The 19,956-nt window shown below is 38.6% G+C and overlaps 1 protein-coding gene across 4 annotated transcripts in view; it reads left to right on the top strand.

Moving 5' to 3' along the window:
* Positions 1–19,956, top strand: part of TEX2 (testis expressed 2) — a 114,234-nt gene that overhangs the window by 49,886 nt on the left and 44,392 nt on the right. For all 4 annotated transcript variants that reach the window (XM_024192556.2, XM_026654644.2, XM_024192558.1 and 1 more), the window contains exon 2: positions 4,656–6,307. In XM_024192556.2, the coding sequence (XP_024048324.1) occupies positions 4,656–6,307 (1,652 nt within the window). The remainder of the gene's footprint in view (positions 1–4,655; positions 6,308–19,956) is intronic.

Raw genomic sequence — 19,956 nt, forward strand, 5'->3', positions numbered from 1 at the left:
AATATGCAAGTTAGGCAATATGTACCAGTAACTACTAAGGACACTGTAAGAGTTGTGATTCCAGTGGAGTTGATTTGAATTTTTTGTAACAACAAAACATTTGCGAGGGTCTTGAATATTCCACCCCTCTCCCTCTTCGTTTTTTTTAAAGAGTTCTTATGCATATATCCAGGAGAGAAGTACACTGTGGTCAAGAATGATGACATCCTTCTGATGAGATTAAAATGGACTTAATTCCATCCTGAGTTCTTTTGGATGGGGGAGCAGTAGTGATGTGATGATACTGTGATTTCTAAAAGCCTTGGTTCAGAACAGACCAGCAAAATAAGCCACTTGGGACAATGTTCAGCCGTAAACGTTCTCTAGCTTCAGTGAAGAAGTAGTCTATTGGCTGGGGAAAACAAGTCTTCTGGCCTGGCTGGCTGATTCAGCAAGCACACTCCTGGTTCTTTAATGGTGGCAAAGTGCTGAACTTCTTATTAAATAACTTTGTTAATATCAAATTTACTATCTAAACTATTGCATACTAAATATAAGGAAGGATGGTCTCGTGTGACTGAGAAGCTTGGGGATCTGCTATAGACTTCCTGTATGACCTAGATCAAGTCTCTTATTTTGTCTCAGTTTCCCCACTTGAAATGGGGCAAAATGCTGATGGTTTTGTAAGGCTTAATTTATTATACCTGTAAAAATCTTTGAGCTCCTCAGAAGAAAGGTGCTGTGGAAGTAAAAAGATGAAACACCAGAGGTTTGTGCAATTAAAAGAAAAAAAAAAATTAGGAAGTGCAGAAGGTAAGGTTTTGAGTGCATTAATTCATCTACACTGTGCATTCTGTATGTTTTAAGAGATCTAGATTATGATCTAAACAGTTAAAATATGATTCAGTAATGCATGTTTTATTACAAGAGTACGTTCTTTGTTAAAAGAACAGGAGTACTTGTGGCACCTTTAGAGACTAACAAATTTATTAGAGCATAAGCTTTCGTGGGCTACAACCCACCTAACACGGCTGCTACTCTGAAACCGTTCTTTGTTAGTGTCCTAACTATGGGCATCAAGTCAAAATCCTATTTGACTCTGGTCTTGCATTCTGAAAGCAATATACAGAGTTTCTCAGAAATGAACTGTTAACTTAGCTGTGTAACAAAGCCAAAAAAAAAAAAAAAAAAAGTGGGAGGTAAATCATGGGACACAAGGAATGTGTTTGATCAAATTTTGGTGGAGAACAGAAAACATTCCCAAAATACTGGGAATAGCACTCCACACCCATTTCTCTCCTAATCTGCATTCTACTGTTTCTGGGGTGGGGGAAACCTTAATATTCATAATTTTCTTGCTATTAATTTAGTTTAAGAAGCTTGGTATATGTGACTGCTTTTATGTCTGGTACAAAGATACCAGTTTGCATAATTATCAGTAAAAATGCTCTTCTGTTATGTAAAGTGAATCTGTAAAACAGACAATATAGGATTTCATGTTTGTATCTTAGGCCTTGCCTACACTGCCACTTTACAGTGCTGAAACTTTCTCGCTCAGGGTGTGAAAAAACACACCCCTGAGCGATGCAAGTTTCAGCGCTGTAAAGTGGCAGTGTAGACAGTGCACCAGCGCTGGGAGCCATGCCCCTTGTAGGGGTGGGTTTTTTACAGTGCTGGGAGAGCTCTCGTCTAGCGCTGGCACCGCGACTACACAGCCATGTTAAAGCTCTGCCGCGGCAGCGCTATAACATTGATAGTGAAGACACCCTTAATTTCCAGAGCAAATTGCTCATGTTACAAGTAAAACACATTTTTTTATTTTTATATATAAATATTTTTTTTTCTTTTCCCCCCCTCCCAACTGCAAATTCACCTTGGTATCTGAAACCTCAGCTGGGTTTTTCCATTCTTTTACATTATCACCTGTAATTGCTTCTGCAGGCCAAATTTAGCTCCTTGTCTGCAGTAGGATTGCACTGCTGTAACCGCATGGCAAAACTTGGTCCTGCAGTTGGAACTTGGTTAACAGTTTGGTGGATGATGTGTAACCCAGAACAGAATCCAGCTCCCTCTCCCATAGCCTTTCTAAGTATAACAGCACTTTAAACATCAGCAAAGACTTCTGATTAATTCCGCTTGTCAGTTTGATTTCAGCATGTTCACAGCGCCTGAAAATAGCTTAGTTACTAAAGTGACAAACGTATTGTCTTGACAATGAAAATAAAGTACTGCCTCATGGGAAATTGCAGTGGTTCTATTCTGCCTGACCATTTTGGATGGTGGTCACCAGTGCCTTGGATTCATTTCTTGTTAAAAGTAAGTGTGTGTGTTCTAGTTCCTTTTTTTTCCCCAGTCCTTTTTTGGACAGGAAAGATGCCTGAATTATCGTATGCCTGTCATTTAATGGATGTGATGTGATAATATACAAAGCGGTGTTGCTAGCAAGTTTGGCTCAGTAGGACTTTATTTTTTAAGTGACCTTGGTGCATTGAACTAGACGTGGAGATCAGTATCTTTGAAACAGATTTGTGATCATTTGTCACTGAGCTAATAGAAGTATGTCATAACGGTGACACAATTAGGCTTCAGAAAATGGAGTCGGTCTGCCTATACTGCAGTACCATCTTCTTTGTATAAGCTAAGGGCTGCTTCATGTTGAGAGGTGTGGAAAGGAGACTTTGTTAGCTCTTAGCATGCAGTGGGGATGGAACTTAGAGAAAAAAAATTTTTTTTTTTAACTCAAGCTAGAAGCCTCCTGTTATTTAATTCTCCTTGTCTCTATTATTATGCTCCTCTTTTACTTTTTAGTTGCTGCTTTGTTAGATGATTTTACGGGGCTGTAACTTCATCATTTTCAATATTACTTGGAGTTCAATTTCCTAAATGACAGACATAAAGCTTTGCTTTTACACAACACCTTTCCATCAAAGGATCTCAAAATGCTTTCATTCCTGACCTACACCTGGCAACACCCTTGTGGTGTAGGTGGCATGATCCTTCATTTTATAGAGGGTGAAACTGAGGCTTTTTTCCCTCAGATCCAAGAATGGAACCCAGATCTCCTGACTCCCAGACCCCAAGTTCTAGCCACTGGGTGCACACACTCCCTGCCTTAACTGTATTTTTTTATATTTCCATTTTTCAGCTTTTAGACCTCTCCCCAGGAAGCCTACATGACAAGCAATAGATTTCTGGGCACTTGTAATATGTCTGAACTGACGTCACAGCTAAAGATGGGCCTAAAACAACCCCCTCAATGTGAACAACCCCAAGCTAGTTGAAGGGTTTGGAAATTAGATGATCATGTTATACACCTCACCTCTTATCTCTGCAATGGGGTGAATCTGAACTGTCCCAGATCTGAACACCCTGTTCAAAACCTGGATCAAAATGGAAACACCCTTTTATTACCACACACAGTCAAAGACAGCCGTACACTTACCCTCCTAGCAATAGAATTGCCTTGAACTTCATTGTCTGAGGTGTTTCTCAGAGAAGAAATTCATATCCAATGACAAGGCAAATGGTCCTAACTAAGGTAGTAGTAACCTTTTGACAAGCACACTAGCTGCTTATTTTCAGAGTTTTGAACCATTTTACAATTTGCTTTATTGGGAATACTGCCAAAATTTAATATGTATTTTAAAGGATTTTCAGTCAAAAGGGATTGAGAATTCTTTTTAAATGATGACTTTAGAATTTCAATACTGCCCAAAACTAATTTTGATTGTTTGCAATTATTGTTCTAGTGCATATTGCTAAAATGATAGTTATCCTGACCATTTGTCCATAATTCACAGAACTTGAAATGAGAACTAAAAAGGCAACCAAAAAAGCTAACCTCACCATTTCTACATGTTTCTGTCTTTGCTTAGAGTTTGGAGGCTTTGTTAAAGCCTGGATAGCATCTCAATCCCAGGAAATAAATCTGTAAGAACTAAATATACTGGGGATATAGATGATGGGGGTTCTTCACAGGGCAAATAATTGTAGAAACTTAAAGGTAGCTTAACAGCGTAGAATCTTTTTAACTATCTTAATGGTGGAAGGTATATTTTTCTGCTGTGTGGAAACATGCATTGGCTGTTAGCTGCACTTCTGCTATCACGGAGAACACTAGTAATCCATACCTCTAATTCCTGGCATCTTTGTTATCTTTTCTTTCTTCCCACCACTACCACCAAAATCTTGCTAGTTTCATCTGAAAGGGTTTGGCAGGAATCTTCTTATCTCTCCATTCCCCTGTTTCTCTCCCCCCCACACACACTTCTCCTTTGCCTTCATTCTCCTCCACCTCCTTTGCTCCCTGTCACATTTTCTCATTTCTTTTCAAAGATTAAAAGTCCCCCTTTTAATCTTTGCATACGATATGCAAAGCATTGTTATGTGCACTAGGAGAAACTACTTTTTCCTCAAGTTTGTACGTATTTTATCTAAAACATATATGTCTGACTTTTGAAAATAAATTCTTAGTTACTGTAGAATACGTTTGTTTCACTTGATAAAATACAATTAAATCCAGTGGAATGAAAAGTGCCAGTATGGATATTTGTTGCTCTTAAGTTGCAGACATGTCATATGTACATAGTTTTTTCTGTGTTTGTCTTAATAGTTGGAAATAAGAGTGGAGTCTGGGGAGAAATTGCCTTTAATTTAGTTCAATATTCTCTCCACAGACCCTGACACATCTCTGGGACCTGCAATGACAAGTCTGAACAGTAGCCATGCAGAGAAAACTGATGAAATGTCTTCAAAGCAGTCTGCCCCAAAAGTGCAAGTTCAGCGATCTGTTTCCCAAGATGTCATCACCATTCACTTCTCGGCATTTGGGGAGGAGGAAGAGGAGGAGGAAGAGGAGTTTAAGGAGTCTCCCAATGATGAACTGGATGACCAAAGCATTGTAACAGCACTTGAAGCCAAGGAAGACCTCTGCTTTGAACATGGTGGCCATGATTTTTCTGGTCCAGCTACCTCGCATAGCATGGTCGACTCTGCATCCCTCTTATCTTCGTCACCTGTGATTTTGCCAACCGTAAACACTGTAAAGCCATTGGATTCTTCTTCAGCATCGCAAGTATTCAGTGCAGTGCCATTAGTTCCATCACCCTCATCTGATTCGTATCATGTAGCTAGCTCATCAGGTGTGTTGTCTCCTTTGGAACAGAAAGCCAGCTTGTCATCCTCCCCATTGTCCTCTCCATCCAAGCCAACTGTCTTGTCTAGTGCTTCATCCACTGTTTCTAGTTCAAAGCCTTTTATGAGTTTAGTTAGGTCCCTTTCAACAGATGTAGAACCAAAAGAGCCCACCCCGCCCACGAGACATAGACACTTAATGAAAACCTTAGTGAAATCTCTGTCCACAGACACATCTAAACAAGAATCTGAAGCTGTATCCTACAAACCTGACTCTAAACTGAACTTGCACCTGTTCAAACAGTTCACTCAGCCTCGAGTTACAGGTGGCGATTCCAAAACTGCCCCCTCTTCCCCATTAACGTCTCCTTCAGATACTCGTTCCTTTTTTAAAGTACCTGAAATGGAGGCTAAAATTGAAGACACTAAAAGACGCCTTTCAGAGGTCATCTATGAGCCTTTTCAACTCCTCAGCAAAATAATGGGCGATGAAAGTAGTAGCCACAGGCCCAAAGCCTTATCTTCAAGTGCTTCAGAACTCTCAAATCTTTCCAATTTAAATGGCCACTTGGAAAGCAATAACAACTATAGCATTAAGGAAGAAGAATGTGATTCTGAAGGGGACTACTATGGAAGTGATTCTACTCTAAATAAAAGTAACCAGTCCAAAACTGCTGAGGAACATGTGAAAGACACCGAGACTAAAAGCTCCCAGTCTGTAAGCACAAAGGACCCAAATTTGAAGACTTTGCTGGTATTGGAAAAATGTTCTTTGTCTGCACTGGCAAGCAAAGAGGATGAAGAATTTTTTGAACTGTATTCTGAAGATTTTTTTTTAATAGAAGATGAAAGCAAAGTGGAAAAACCCACAGAACCTTTGCTCCAGGCAGAAATAACTGAGGAATATGGTACTGCACTCAATAGCGAAGATGAAGTTGATTTGTGTGTGCAGCAGCCTAAAATACCCGTTAAGACTTTGTACTTCTTTACAATGTTAGTCTATGCTTATCTTATACTCCCTCTCCCTAGTTACTTCTGTGGACTCTTCCTGGGAGTTGCCCTTGGATTTATGATTGCTATCTGTGTGATTTGGCTTCTGACACCAAGTGCTCGTGAATATCACAAACTACATAAAAACCGGAGCAAGCAGTGGAATACAGCATCTCTGGACATCAAAGAACCAGAAATATTGAAGGTGAGGTTTCTTAATGGACATACTTTACTCTGGCTAGAAAAACTAACTTAGCTCATTTGCACCTTAGAATCATATCTGTCAGTGAGTGCAATTGAAGTATCCCTTTGGGAGCATGTAGTGTTGGCAATATCAGAAATGATTTAGTAGGTAAGAGTATTCTACTTCAGCTGCCTTAGTGAATTACTTATTCAAGATGAGAGAGCTAACATTGCATCCAGCTATAGAGAAAAATAGAGTAATCACCTCAAAAGGAAAAGGGCAGATGTGTTTTGAACTTGTCTTGCAGAATGGAGTTAGTGGCAAAGATTTCTTTTTAAGCATGTTGTGTGTGAAGTTCGGTGTGTCTCAGACAGTGTGCTTTGTTTCTTGGGGAATTTGCTATCCAGATTTCAGTTCATCTCATGTAGTCAGTCCAGAAAGTTCCAAGAGCACTGTTGTTTGATTTTTGTTTTTGTTTTTTAGTGAAGCTTCCACCTTTCCAATATAGAAATATAGAGAAAACAAACTTACCTCAAATGTCAGATAATTAGGGTGGGAGGAGGAAATGGTAAGTGGAAAAATGTCAAGGGGGACAGTCTGGGTTGGGGTATGTCTCTATTTGAATACTTTGGTTGCAATTATCAAACTAAGATATTTACAATCAAATGAGCTAAGACCTGGATTTTAAAAGTGCTAGCACTGTTTTTTTCCCTCCTTGTTCGGAGCCGATGTACTCTCTCTTGCCTTGTATAATTTACAACTGTACTTTGTTCAGCTGTGACCCATGTGACCACTCATTCTATTACTTTGATGTTTTCACTTGTAGTCACGTAATCATCTTTTTACATTGGTGACCATAATAAAAATAAAACTTGAAAAAGAATAGGCAATTTGCTAATTGGATAGTTTAGATAAGAAATTATGTCTGGAATAGAACATAACCTCAAACTTCTCAGTGACCATGAGTTTCGCTTGATATCATTTTAACTGATTAAAATCTCAGTATAATGTGAGTCTTTATTTTAAAAAAATTGTCCATTAACAAGTCAACCCAAAATACTGGTTATAAAAATAATGAATAGGCTGTCGTGAAATGTTGCAGATCTCTTGGCGTTCTTAATAGAGTCCATTCCCATCAGAGAACATAAAAATGTTGCTGCAATGTGTCTGGCTGCATTGGAGAATTGGACTTTCTAGACAAGTTGCTTTTTTTTTTTTTCTAATTGAAGACTGTTCTGTTTTTTAGGTAGATGACAGTTAAAACTCTCCAGAAAGAGTCTGCTTATAATAGATTAAACTAAATACTGATTATTAAAGGAATATAAACCTGGTTGGGGCTCTCTTTTAATCTCTGTTTTTAGTTGTCACATATTCAGGAACGTAATGTCATATGCTTTAAAAGCCCTTCAGTCAGAGATTTGGGGAGGGGAAAATAGATTGAACTAGTGAATATTTTTAATGACAAAAAGTCTCTTGATTTTTAACTTTAGAATATCTATTAGAACAAGTAAAAATGTTTTCCTTTTTGGTATGATCTTCATAAATTCTCTTAGGACTGTTTTTAGTATTTATGTAACATTCTTCATTCTGTATTTTTCTTTAGAATAATGGCTTGGTTTTTTGTAATTGATTTTCTTCTGTGTCTTTTTTGTTTTACTACTTCTCTGTTCCAGTATTTTTTTTCCTCTGAAGCTGAGACCTTCAGCCTACACGCTGTCATGTGCATTTGTATATTTTTCACACACTAATTTAGAGTGAGAAAAGTTCTTTGTGGTGGAGAGTGTCATCCTTAACACGGTTCCAGAAACACCTTGTGTTCAATAAATAATCAACTCCTTTTTTTGCTGTTCTCAGTCTAGTTCTCTCTCTTCTACTTATTGTTTTCTCAGTCTGGGGTCTTCCTCTCAATCAATCTTTGTTCTCTTCAGCGCAGGTGTTCATGTCACTAGCTTGTCATCCCAAGATGCAAACTGACTGACAGCACATTACCTCTTCTCCAACAGGTGACCATAAGGACTGTCTGCTCCAGCAGCTGTTCCCGAGCCTGAATATTTTCCCAGTGGCATAGCCTGCAAAGTGCTGGCTAGGAATGTGTATTCTTTGCAGTTGATGCTACTGAAAATGCACATGTACTCAGGAGCACTTACTAAATTCTGGTGAAACGGCAGGCATGGCTGAAAAGCAGGTGGGGGAGAGAGAGAGAGAGAGTGGAGGGGTATGCAGGCAGAAGTTGGAGTTCGTGGTATTTGAAAAATATTTGACTGAATTTGGTTCCTAACACATCTTCCCTATAAAACTGATGTGGATTGGGTTACTCTGCTAAAAATGAGTTTGGTTGACCATGTCCTCTTTTTCTCTTTTCAGTCAGTATCTCACGTCATTTTTTTCACTCCCCACACACTTGTCACTCTTCCCTCATTGTTTTCTTCTGTGTTGTAATCTCACACCCCCTCGTCCCCCCCCACAGTCACAAATGTTGTAGTAATAAACACCACAGTTTCTGGGTGCTGCACAAATGTGGAAGAGACAGTACCTGCCCTGAAAGGTTTATAATCTGAAGTGTTTAAGTCATTTTTCTCTTTTTGTGTAAAGCTTGTGTGGGTTGGGGGGGAATTCTACTTCTATAGAAAACGTGGACTTTTTTACAAAATTTATGGCAACCAAAAAATACAATACATTTTTTTTTTAAAGATGAAATTTTTCAAGGAAAGCAGTTAGTTCCCCCAAAATTCTTTTTTTAGTTTAAAAAAAAAAATCAATTTTCTGAAAGGGAAGGGGGAAGAAGTAGTTTCAGTTTTCAACCAGCCCTAGTTCTGTGTGTGGACTGGACCCTGAAGTTGAGCAGCCTTGCAGTGCAGACATAGATCTGTAGTTGGCCATTTTAGCCAAGTAGTCTTTTGTTCTGTTGCCAGTGGGAGGATAGATATAATCTGAATCCTCAGGAAGTCTTGACTTTAATCACTTTTATTTTTCTGTCCAGCACTGCATCAAAGCTATGGGGAATGTCAGATATGTGGGATGGAGGCTTAAGAGAGCTTTTTTGATTCAATTTTCCAGGTAAAATTACATTTTGAAATTCACTAAATCATATGCTGTGTGTTTGCATTAGAATGAGCCCAGGAAGATGTTTGGAATTTCGTGCAGGTTCTTTGAAGAATTTTGATGTATATACTGTATTTTGTTTAACTTCCTGGGCTAGTTCCCTGTCTCTGCATGTCCTACGGTGTCAGCTTTCACCAGCACACACTGGTAGCCTTGGGCTACTCACTCATTACCTTTTTTTCTAGCATCTTGGAAGCTTTAGGATCCCCTTTGATCCTAGCTCAGCCTTAGAAAGATGAAACCATTCTATGGAGCCAGATGGGGGTATTCCCCAGTTGATAGCTCCCCTGCACTGGTTACTCCAGGAGCCTTATCTTTGCCATTGTTTCCTTTCCTGTGGGTTTCATCCTTTACAGCCTTTTTTTATTCAACTCTTGGCATTCAGGCAGATTGATATCAAACAGATTACCTGAGGGCCATATGATAGTTATAAAAATATTACACACAACATCTTAATTTTCCACAGGAATACTTTAGTTCCTAATCAAAGGATAGTGAATATTTTGGATGACATTGTATTTATAGCAGGTGTGCCCAGATTTTGCCAAACTGAGAACTTGCTGAGGGTTCGGCAGTAACTAAGATGCATAAAATGGCATGTTACTTACTTCAAGAGAGAACATTGCATACTGGGACCTGTAGTTTCTGTGAGTTCCTAAGATGAAGGCTACTGCAAACCACATTGTAGAGTTCTGTGTCCTAAATTTTTGATCTCTCCAGATTAAATGCATGAAATAATGAGGGAAGTGACTAGCATGGTTGTAGCACTTCTGATTTGCTGCCATTGGATTGTAAGTGGATGCTAATTTTAGCAAGCTAACATGGAAACTCTCGACCTTTCTGGTTAAGTAACTAATAAAACAGCATAACATCCATTTGTGTAGTTGATTATATTTGAAGGATTTTCGTTCTGATCAGCTCAAGCAAGAGTCACCCACTGAAAATCCATTAATTGCTGAAGCTATTGAACTGTGGGCTTTAAAACAGGTGAGGCTAACAGGAATTTCCAGTTTTCACTTCAGTCCTAAAAAGAATTCTTACTACCTCTCACAGAAACTCCTCTTTATTAACCTTCATCCAAAAGCTTCATATGAATAATGGGGAGAGGGTCTTCAGATGCTTGGAAGGCTGTGGGGAGGCTGGATAGCTTCAACCCATGTTTGTTAAACTTTCACAAGTATAGTCTGAGATGCACTGAACTGCTAACTTCTAAAAGCATTGCTGGTGTGTACTTGAGGGTTCATTGATGTCATTTAGCACAGCTGTAGTTCTAAAGGGGATCTGAAGGAGAAGAGAGAGAAGGTGCTAGTCAAACACAAAATGTTTGGCTATTCCAAGAGTAATGGTGGGCTTGAAAGAAGGTGCGAAGTCAAGTGGGAAAAGAAAATAAGCCCAGTAACAGTAGTTGGGAGGAAAAATAAGAAATGAGAGAGGGCAAACGTGGGCAGGGCTGACGTTTGTGCAGAGCTTAGTGAGAGGCAAGGAGCTTGAATTTGATGTGGTAGAATAGACTAAATATATACAGGTTATTTTGATGATACATATTTAGTCATGAAATTCTCAAGCACTGAATATATTAGTTTAATCTGTGTATTGAAATGGCAGTGTTCTTAGCAGGGACTGAGTTGGCTTCTGTTAAAATCATTTTCCAGTGCTGCATATGATTTAACTTTAAGAGGGTTTTGTTGGTGCGTAGGGGGCACTTTGCATTAGCTTGTTAGCAATCATACAATGTGCTGTATTGTTTAAGTTTCAATGTGCTTATGTGATAGAGTTTCAGTTTGAGGCTGCTGCTGCTGTTCCTAGGCAGAAAGTTCTGTGTACATAGTGTTCAAATACTCTAATATGAAGCAGTGACAGGGAAGAGGATCAGCACTAGAGGTGGATTAAACCGGGTGTACTTTGGTGCTCTCAAAGCAAATCACTTTATCTGCATCATATTTACCTCTGAGAATAAAGTTCATGGTGCAGATGAGGGCTCAGTCCAATAAGGCATCTGAACTAGCACAGACAATGTACTCTGAGTACGGATTGGGGGGGAACAGTCCTGAATTTTGAATCATTTTAGAATCTAACAAGAATAGTCTTTGGCCAAATGTTGTTATATAACGTGATGGGAGATATTAGGGTTCCCCTTTATCACATGGGAAAATGTCTTTATACCTTAAATAGTTTACTGCAAATGTGAACTTGGGAAATACGAATTTGAGGATTTTTCCATACGAGTTTTTCAGGGCTGGATCCATCTTGAATACTTCTGGGCTTTGGCAGGCAGGTACACTGCTCTCATTTGATCTGGCTAAGTGGTACCATTTTTCTCTCTTTGCTGTTCTCTCTTGCACCAAAAGCCATCCTCCTTGCCACCTTGTAGACCTATCATCCTACCAACTTTTTATCTTGCCAGTTACTACTTTCTGAATGACCACTTCATCCTCAAATCTGCAAGAGCTAGTGAGCAGAAGGTTGGATTACAGTTGATGCTAAACATCCTGAGGTGTATCTATGCCACCTCTTTCTTATCCTGTATTTCGGATTTAGGTAATACATTTATATGAGAGGGGGGGATATAGGCGAGAGGCTTACCAGGCCCATCCAATTCAGCATGATTCGTGTATCAAGTATCTATGGTGAATATTGCTGAACCGCTCAGTCTGCTTCAGTGTATTTGCTCTTGATGTTTAAGTTTTTTGTGTTAGTTTGGAAAAACTCTTCCCGACTTCACGTAAAGTTTTGGTTTGGGGTCCATGCCTTGGATTAGCATGAGCAAAACTACACTAGCATAGTACTTCAACTTTATTTATATTATGGTATCAACAAAAGTCTACAATAAGGATCAGGGACTCATTGTGCTAGGTATTCTACAAATAGAGGTAGATGTGGCCCCTACCCCAAACAGCTTAATTTAAGAGAAGACTAGAGAGGGAGGGGGAAGGGAAAATAACAGGAGTGAAGTGTGAAAGGAGCCACAAATGTAATATTAAGATGACATGTTTACATAGGCCAAGAATGAGCACAGCTTGATTATCACTTTGAAAGAAAAAAAAAAAAATCTTGGTGCACTTATTGTAATTTTTTTTTTTTTTTTTTTGCTACCTGCCTATTTTATATAGCTTAAAAGAATACTCAACTAATTCTTTTAAACCTCATATTTCCAGCAAAGCGGGGTATGTTTTTTGTTTGGGAAGGTTCACATCTGTATTCAGAATGTATTGCTTGAGCAATCTTTAGTCAACCTTAGAAATGATAATCACCTTTACCTGTACAAACTCAATAGGCTGTGTCAGAAACACCATCTGTTATTAAAGGTCTCTTGACTTTGCCAGCATGTCTTATTACATCGATCTTAAAATATGCTCTCTATTAATAATCTAGCCAATGCACAATTCTGACTGCTTTATATTTCAAGCAATGATACAGACTTTTTTTAGACGCCTAAGTGGAGAAGGCCAGGCTGGTTAGACCCAGCATTTGACCTGCCGTACTGTCTCTTTTAAAAACAAACAACAACCCCAAAACTATTCTTCTGTCAATGAAATAATTAACAAAATGTAGTTGTTTATGTTGGACTTGCAAAGTGATTTTCCAGGATTGTTTGATGCTTTAGTGAGCGAGGGGAAGGGGCGGGACGAGGGTGTTCAATTTTGTGCGACTAGAAAGTTGGCAACCCTACCACTCCCCCACCACACACACATACATAAAATAACTCTGACTGCTAAAAAGGAACATTCTTTTTCTCTCCATCTGTACCTGGTTCAGTCAAAAAAAAACCCCAACTTGATAAAGTAAAAATATTTACAAAAACCAAGGTCCAAAGGTTTATGGTCTTAACGTGTTTATCTTCTGAGGGCTCTGGAGAACAGTGGTTTCTGGCCTGGCCACCTCCCGCTGAATCAAATTCCTGGCCTATTTTCACCTTCTGCAATTGCCTCCCCCCTTAACTCAGCCTGACCCCAAATAGTGCTCAGATGTTGCAGTGCAGCACTGAAGTCAGGCAGCACTGAAGAGAGAAGCTAGTACTGAATCACATTCATGCCGATAGCAAAAGGATAAAGGGGAATAAATCTTCTGTGTCTCATTGTAGGAATCTCCGGTGCTACTTCCCATTACACCACATTCAAGTGGGTTACAGAGAAATTATCCTACACAGGTTCAAGGCAGCTGTTGATTGCCATTGCCAGGGAGCAAGAAAGAAGATGCAGCTTGCCTTACTGTGGAAAAAGGAGCAGGCAGTGAGGCATCAAAGCTTGCAGATGATGCACGTTTCCTCAAGATAATTTAGTCCAAAGCAGATTGCAAGGAGTTACAAAGGAGTTTTGCAAAACTGGGTGACTGGGAAACAAAATCGCAGACAAAATTCAGTATTGATAAATGCAAAGTAATGCACACTGGAAAACATCATCCCAACGATCCATACAAAATGATAGAATCTATATTAGCTGTTACCACTCAAGAAAGAGATATTGAATCATCATGGATAGTTCTCTGAAAACGTCTGCTCAATGTGCAGAAGCAGTCAAAAAAGCTAACAATGTTAGGAACTATTAAGAAAGGGATACATAATAAAACAGTAGATATCATAATGTCACTATATAAATCCATGATACACCCACACCTTGAATGCTATATGCAGTTCTGGTTGTCCCATCTCAAAAAAGATATATTAGAATTGGAAAAGGTGCAGAGAAGGACAACCGTTCATGATTGAAGGCCAGTTCTTCCACATCCTCTTTAGTGCTTTACTGCAATGGTTCTCAAACAGGGGTAGGCGTACCCCTGGGGCTACACAAAGTTCTTCCGGGGGTACATCAATTCATCTAGATATTTGCCTAGCTTTACAACAGGTTACAGAAAAAGCACTATCGAAGGCAGTACAAACTAAAATTTCATACAGACAAAATGAGAAAGTAAGCAATTTTTCATTAATAATGTTCTGTGACCTTTTTTTATATATATATATATTTTTGTGTTTGATTTTTATAAGCAAGTCGTTTTTAAGTGAGGTGAAACTTGGGGGTAGGCAAGACAAATCACTCCTGAAAGCGGTACAGTAGTCTGGAAAGGTTGAAAACCGCTGCTGTGCTGTCCTTTTAAGTTCAAATGCCTCTTTATATTTGTATTTGGCACATAGTGTTTTAAGAGGAGGTGACTAGTTTTAATTTACATTCTTGAGAACTCTGAACACCTGAGTCCCCTTCTCTTTCCCCAACTAAATAGTCTTGTTTCATCCTATTGATTTCTGACCCACAATTGTAACTACCTTTGTCTTTCCTCTAAATCTTTCAATCAATACTATCTTGGAGGTTCAGATTATGGTCCTCTCTCTTTATTTGCCTGCAGGAAAAAAACCCCAACATTTTAAATTGCAGAGCCTGCTTTTAGCTGCTGATTTAGCTATGCACTTACTTGGTTGTAGCAAAAAGCATCCTTCAGATCCAACAGGACACTTACATTAGAGAGTAACTTGTTCTGCCAGTTTTGTATTATGGTCATGAACAATAGTTCTTGGTACTTGTATAGCGGAGCGTAATCCACCAGCAGAAATCATAGGTAATGCAGGAGGCAAATACTTCAATGACCAACTATATAAATGCATAGATGAACAATGGAGATCTCAAATTATGCCTTAAAGACCCAAGTTTCACAGGACATTTTTTCATCTATGTATTTATCTGTAATCATGTTTTTTAATGTAAACGGTTGTCAATTCTAGAGGTAAATCAAAATTTGAAAGGCTCTTCTGTATGTTATGTTTTCCTTCCTTGTCCCTTAACTTAAAATGACTAATCTTTGGCTACATGAATACTTAATGTTTGGATTTGACTAATTTAAAAGAATGACTATTTATAGGATTAGTCTGGGAGTAATTGTCAATCATGGAGCACAGCTTTGATTTTGACTTGTAAATTTTGTCCCTTGAGATCTTGTAAAACTCACCCTTAAAAGCAGTTGGAAATTTAAAAATTCCCCCATTTGAAAGCTATTGCTGAATGGTCTTGGTAAATATGGTGTGTGTGTGTGTGTGTGTGTGTGTGTGTTATCTAGGACCTACGGAGTCATTAGGTTTGAAATCTCTGTCATAAACATAGAATTCCCTAGTTTTCACACCCTTTTAAATAACTACAGCAGTAAGTTCAGAAAAACTATTCCTGAAGTAGCTGGTCATCTTTACGATTGAAGATTTTTGGTCTGGCTGAGTTAGAAGAAAGGATGGCTATGGGGGTAAGGCACAATACCAGGCATCAGCAGATCTGGGTTCTATTCTTGGCACTGGAGCAGACTTCCCGTGTGTTCTTGGGCAAATCATTTACCCTTTTGTAAAAGGCAGTCCCTACCCAAAAGAACTTACAATCTACTTTGTTAGGAAACGGATAGCTTTGAGTGTAGCAAACTTTGGTTTATTGAAGAAACGGTGTACTTTCAGATGGTGTTTCATCTATGCACTAGATTCAGCTTGCGGCACAGAACTGTGCAGAATATGTCCGCTGGCTCAGAGTTCAATTTCCTCTTAGGCCTATGATTCAGCAACATAGCCAATGTCCCTTCTGAAGTCAGTTCTTTCAAGTATTTGATCCCCCAAAGCCTTGCATTAATATTGAATTTGCTGATCTTATGCCTTGAGACACTAGGCCGAGGCTCACGGAATGGACCAAATAAGGAACTAGTGTAACTCAGTTCAAGTTAGTGGAATTACGCCAGGGTTGAATTTGGCTAATGTGTCTGGAATTCACTTGGCCACAGTCCATTCACTTGGCCACAGTAATTGATGAAGTTTGATTGCCAGAAGCTAATGGTTCAATTATGTTGTTGGAGCATAGATAAACTTAGTAAGCCTTTTCTAATTTTTTTTTCTGTTTATGGATGCTAAGCTTTATTCCGTCATGTTTATGCTTTACATCATGCACAGATCATTTCCTATATTTAATTTATGCTAGATTCCCCACCCTGTGTTTAGGTTTATCAATTTTTACACCTTTATGCAATGAAGATACGACTTTAAGTCTGGAGACATACGCTTTTTTAAAAGGGGGGAGAGGAGCACTTACAGGGACAAGTGGACTTCTGAGCATTTTTTGAAAAAATGTATTAAAGTGTATTAATGGTTAAAGTGAGAGACACATATTCCATTCCTGATAACGCCATTGAGTTTTTTTGTGTGACCTTGGGCAAGTCTTTTTAACCTCCCTGTGCCTCTGTATCCCCTATCGTTAACTGGCTACCTTTTGTAAAGTGGCTTGATATCTCTGATTTGAAAGGTGCTGGTTCAAGGTATCTTTTTCTTTATCTTCCCCATTTTATCAAGCAACATATTCTTGAAATGAATTAATTACGAAAGAGTAGAAACAACCTACGAAAGAGGAATTGTTCTGATGAAGACTGCATATCTATCAGATTTCGCAGGCATTTCTGGATCTCAGTACTGGGGCTTAAAATGAAATCAGTTTAGTGCTAATGTCTGCTAATCAATCTCTGTGAAAGTGGTGCCAAGTGACTCTTGGAGGAAGTGATATTTTGAATCCTGTCTCCAAGTTGTGAAACTGGCTGGCTGATGTTTTCATTTATATGCTTGATGGTATCTTTGTGCAGAAAACCTGGTATTTTTGAACACTTTGGCTTGTCAGTCGTAACATTGTTCCAAGAGGCAGCCTCAGTTTTTCATGTTGAAATCTCAGGCATGTTATAGTTTAATTGTACTGTATTAAACGGTTATATTGAAATTATCTAATATGTCTGATTGCTTAAGTGTGGTACTAAAGAGCCTGATTCTGCAGCTCTTACAAGAGTAATCCCAATGGTTTCAATAGGATTACAACTCAAGTACAAAGTTGCAGGATTGGGCAGGTGGTGAGGGAATATATATAAAATGTTAGTCCATCTTAACCTAAATTACTTGAATTTCTTGTGAGCACTCTTTAGAAGTATGCCTTCATAGGAGATTTAGGACAGCCTATGGTACTGGTAAGACAGAGGTCACACAGTTCATTAAAGCCAGAAGCTTAACATTTACTGTCTAATAACCAGGCCAGGTCCTGTTAGTGTATCTAGCTGTTTTAACAGTATGGCTGACCTTTCCTAAAAGCAGTTTCACCTAATGTTTAACAAAGCACTTTTCAATTTAGTTATTCTGCTGATAGCCAGACAATTTCTCCTATTCCATCCTCTAAACAAAACTGCTCATCTTTAAAGATGGAGATCATAAGATCACTGTCCATGGCAAACAGCTGCAAAGTCGTTTGACTGTTCCCATTGTCCTCCCTGAGTTACTAAATTTCTTAATTTAACTGCTTCAGTAGTACCAAAAACCAAACCATACAATCTCCTCAAACAACAATGGAGTCCATTGTTGATGTTCCAATAGCCTGGGATAATGTATCTGTCTCTAATGGATTATAGTGATGGAATTGCTATATTTAAGCACAGCCCATTAATTTAATTGTTTTGGACATGCTGCAAAATAGGTTGCAACATGGGTTGAAAATATGTGCCCATCCGCACTGACTATTTTTCAGAGAGAGGAGGAATTTCAGAAAGTAACTAAATTGCTTTAAAAATATGAGAATTGGAGAAAAGAATCTTGAGGTTTTCACATGTCTTTTGCACTTGTTCTCCAAAGGTTTTATTCTAAACTAAACATGCAAAAACACCTTCTCCCCCCTCCCCTCAAGCAGATTTATTGATCAGCCAATTAAATTTGAGGTAAAATAGCAGATATTCGGAAAATACTTCATCAGCCTTATAGCTTCAGATTAATTAACAAAGGTCATTTGACAAAGAATTCTCACTTGACTTCAAGTAATGCAGCTTTTCATCTATTCATGGACCTGTTTAAATTTATTTGCTGTTAAATATCTTGAAATTTCAGTATAAAAAGGAAACTATGCTTCCTTACAAGTCAGGAAAACTCAGAACTTGTATACACAAATATTTTCTTTGGAGGAAGCTGGGGTGTGAATCTTCCCTGTAATAGCCTGTGCACGCTAACTGTTTGTGTGGACTCTGCTGATGCACATTAATAGTTCATTAGTGTGGTTTGATCTACCCTGCTTTGAAACCGGGTTAACTTGCAGTGTCCACACAGACCATTAATGTGTGGCACACTGGTACAAGATAGAATTGCACCCCAGCTTGCTGCGAATTGAAGGCTCATGTAGAGTGACCCTCAGAGTTTATGTAGAAGTATTGTATCAGACATTATATCCTAAAGTGGTGTTGATGGCCTGGATATTAGTTAAGTAATAGCTAACTTGAATTTCTTAACTCTTTTGTAGCTTTGTTCTTTGCACTAAACTATAAGTGTGCATAGTACCCATTGTCTTGTTTTATATGCTGTTTGCAATTCTCTGTGTCCTCTTATGCAGGAACTATGTATGAATAATGGATAAGATTTTCAGAAGTGACAATTTCTGGGTGCCCAAATGGAGATACATCAGGTATCCAAAAATCACTAGTCACATTTGAAAATCTTTGCTGCCATTCCTGTATCCCCAGTAAAATGATGTTTGGAGCAATAGCATGTATTGAATGAAGAGAGAGCCTCTGTTTGGGTTATTGAATAGAGAGAGAGCAAGCAAATGATCAGGACAGGATTTTTAGAAGTGTTTGTTAGACTGGCTGATTACAGAGTTTATCCAGTTATTTTAAACATAAAGCTGGAGCACATGGCAGAAATCAGTAAAGCTGTGTGGGTCTCTTCTAATTTCATTATCCAGCCATTCTGAGAAAAGAGTCAGGAATATATAAACAGAGGAAAACAAGATGCTGGTTTAATTTTGTCTGATTGCTTTCCAACTAAGAGTTTATACATTTGAAAAAAATGGGACCACCTTCAATGGTGTCTCTCTTGCTATGTAATGATGTTGTGTTAAGGAATCTTCTGTTGTGGTGTAATCAACAAGTACTATATTGTGTCTAATTATGCAGATTTGATACAGTATTCTGTGATGGAGTGATTACTGACTGGATAGGAAGGATCATGTAGTGGATAGGGCACTAGATGGGGACTCAAGAGCCAGGGGTTCAGTTCCCTGCTCTGCCACAGATTCCTTGTATGACTTCATGTGAGTCATTTAATCTACCGTGTTCCTCCGTTCCCTGTTTCACAGATTGGGATAATATTTTCCTACTTTCAGAACTGTTGTGAGGATAGAATTAATTATGATTGAGGCACTCAGATATGGGGTCACACAAGTATCTAGACAGAATAGCAAAGTTTATGCACTTTGCTTCTCTAGTTAGTTTAGTATTTTTAAATTATGAAAATCCATTGTCTAAAGTTTTCACTCTTATAGTCTGAGCTCCTTAATCATCATGAGACTGGTAGAACTCTGCTCAATTGGAAGGTTTTTTTTTTTTTTTTTCCCTTTTTGACAACAGTAACAGAATGGAGCATGAGCCATGCATCATCTTAGCTGCCATGCGCCCCTTGCTGAACATTTCAGTCAGTTCTGTCTTAACTGTGGCCAGTACTCTTTCTTTTGCAGGTATGATACCTAGAAGGAAGGAAAACTACTCACCAGCTTCAAGCCTCTCAGTGAACGCTCAGAGATGTTCCCATAAGCTGCTTTTACAGA

The sequence above is a fragment of the Terrapene carolina genome, unplaced genomic scaffold, assembly GCF_002925995.2.
Source record: "Terrapene carolina triunguis isolate 2854851 unplaced genomic scaffold, T_m_triunguis-2.0 Scaffold192, whole genome shotgun sequence".
Lineage (NCBI taxonomy): Eukaryota > Metazoa > Chordata > Testudines > Emydidae > Terrapene > Terrapene triunguis.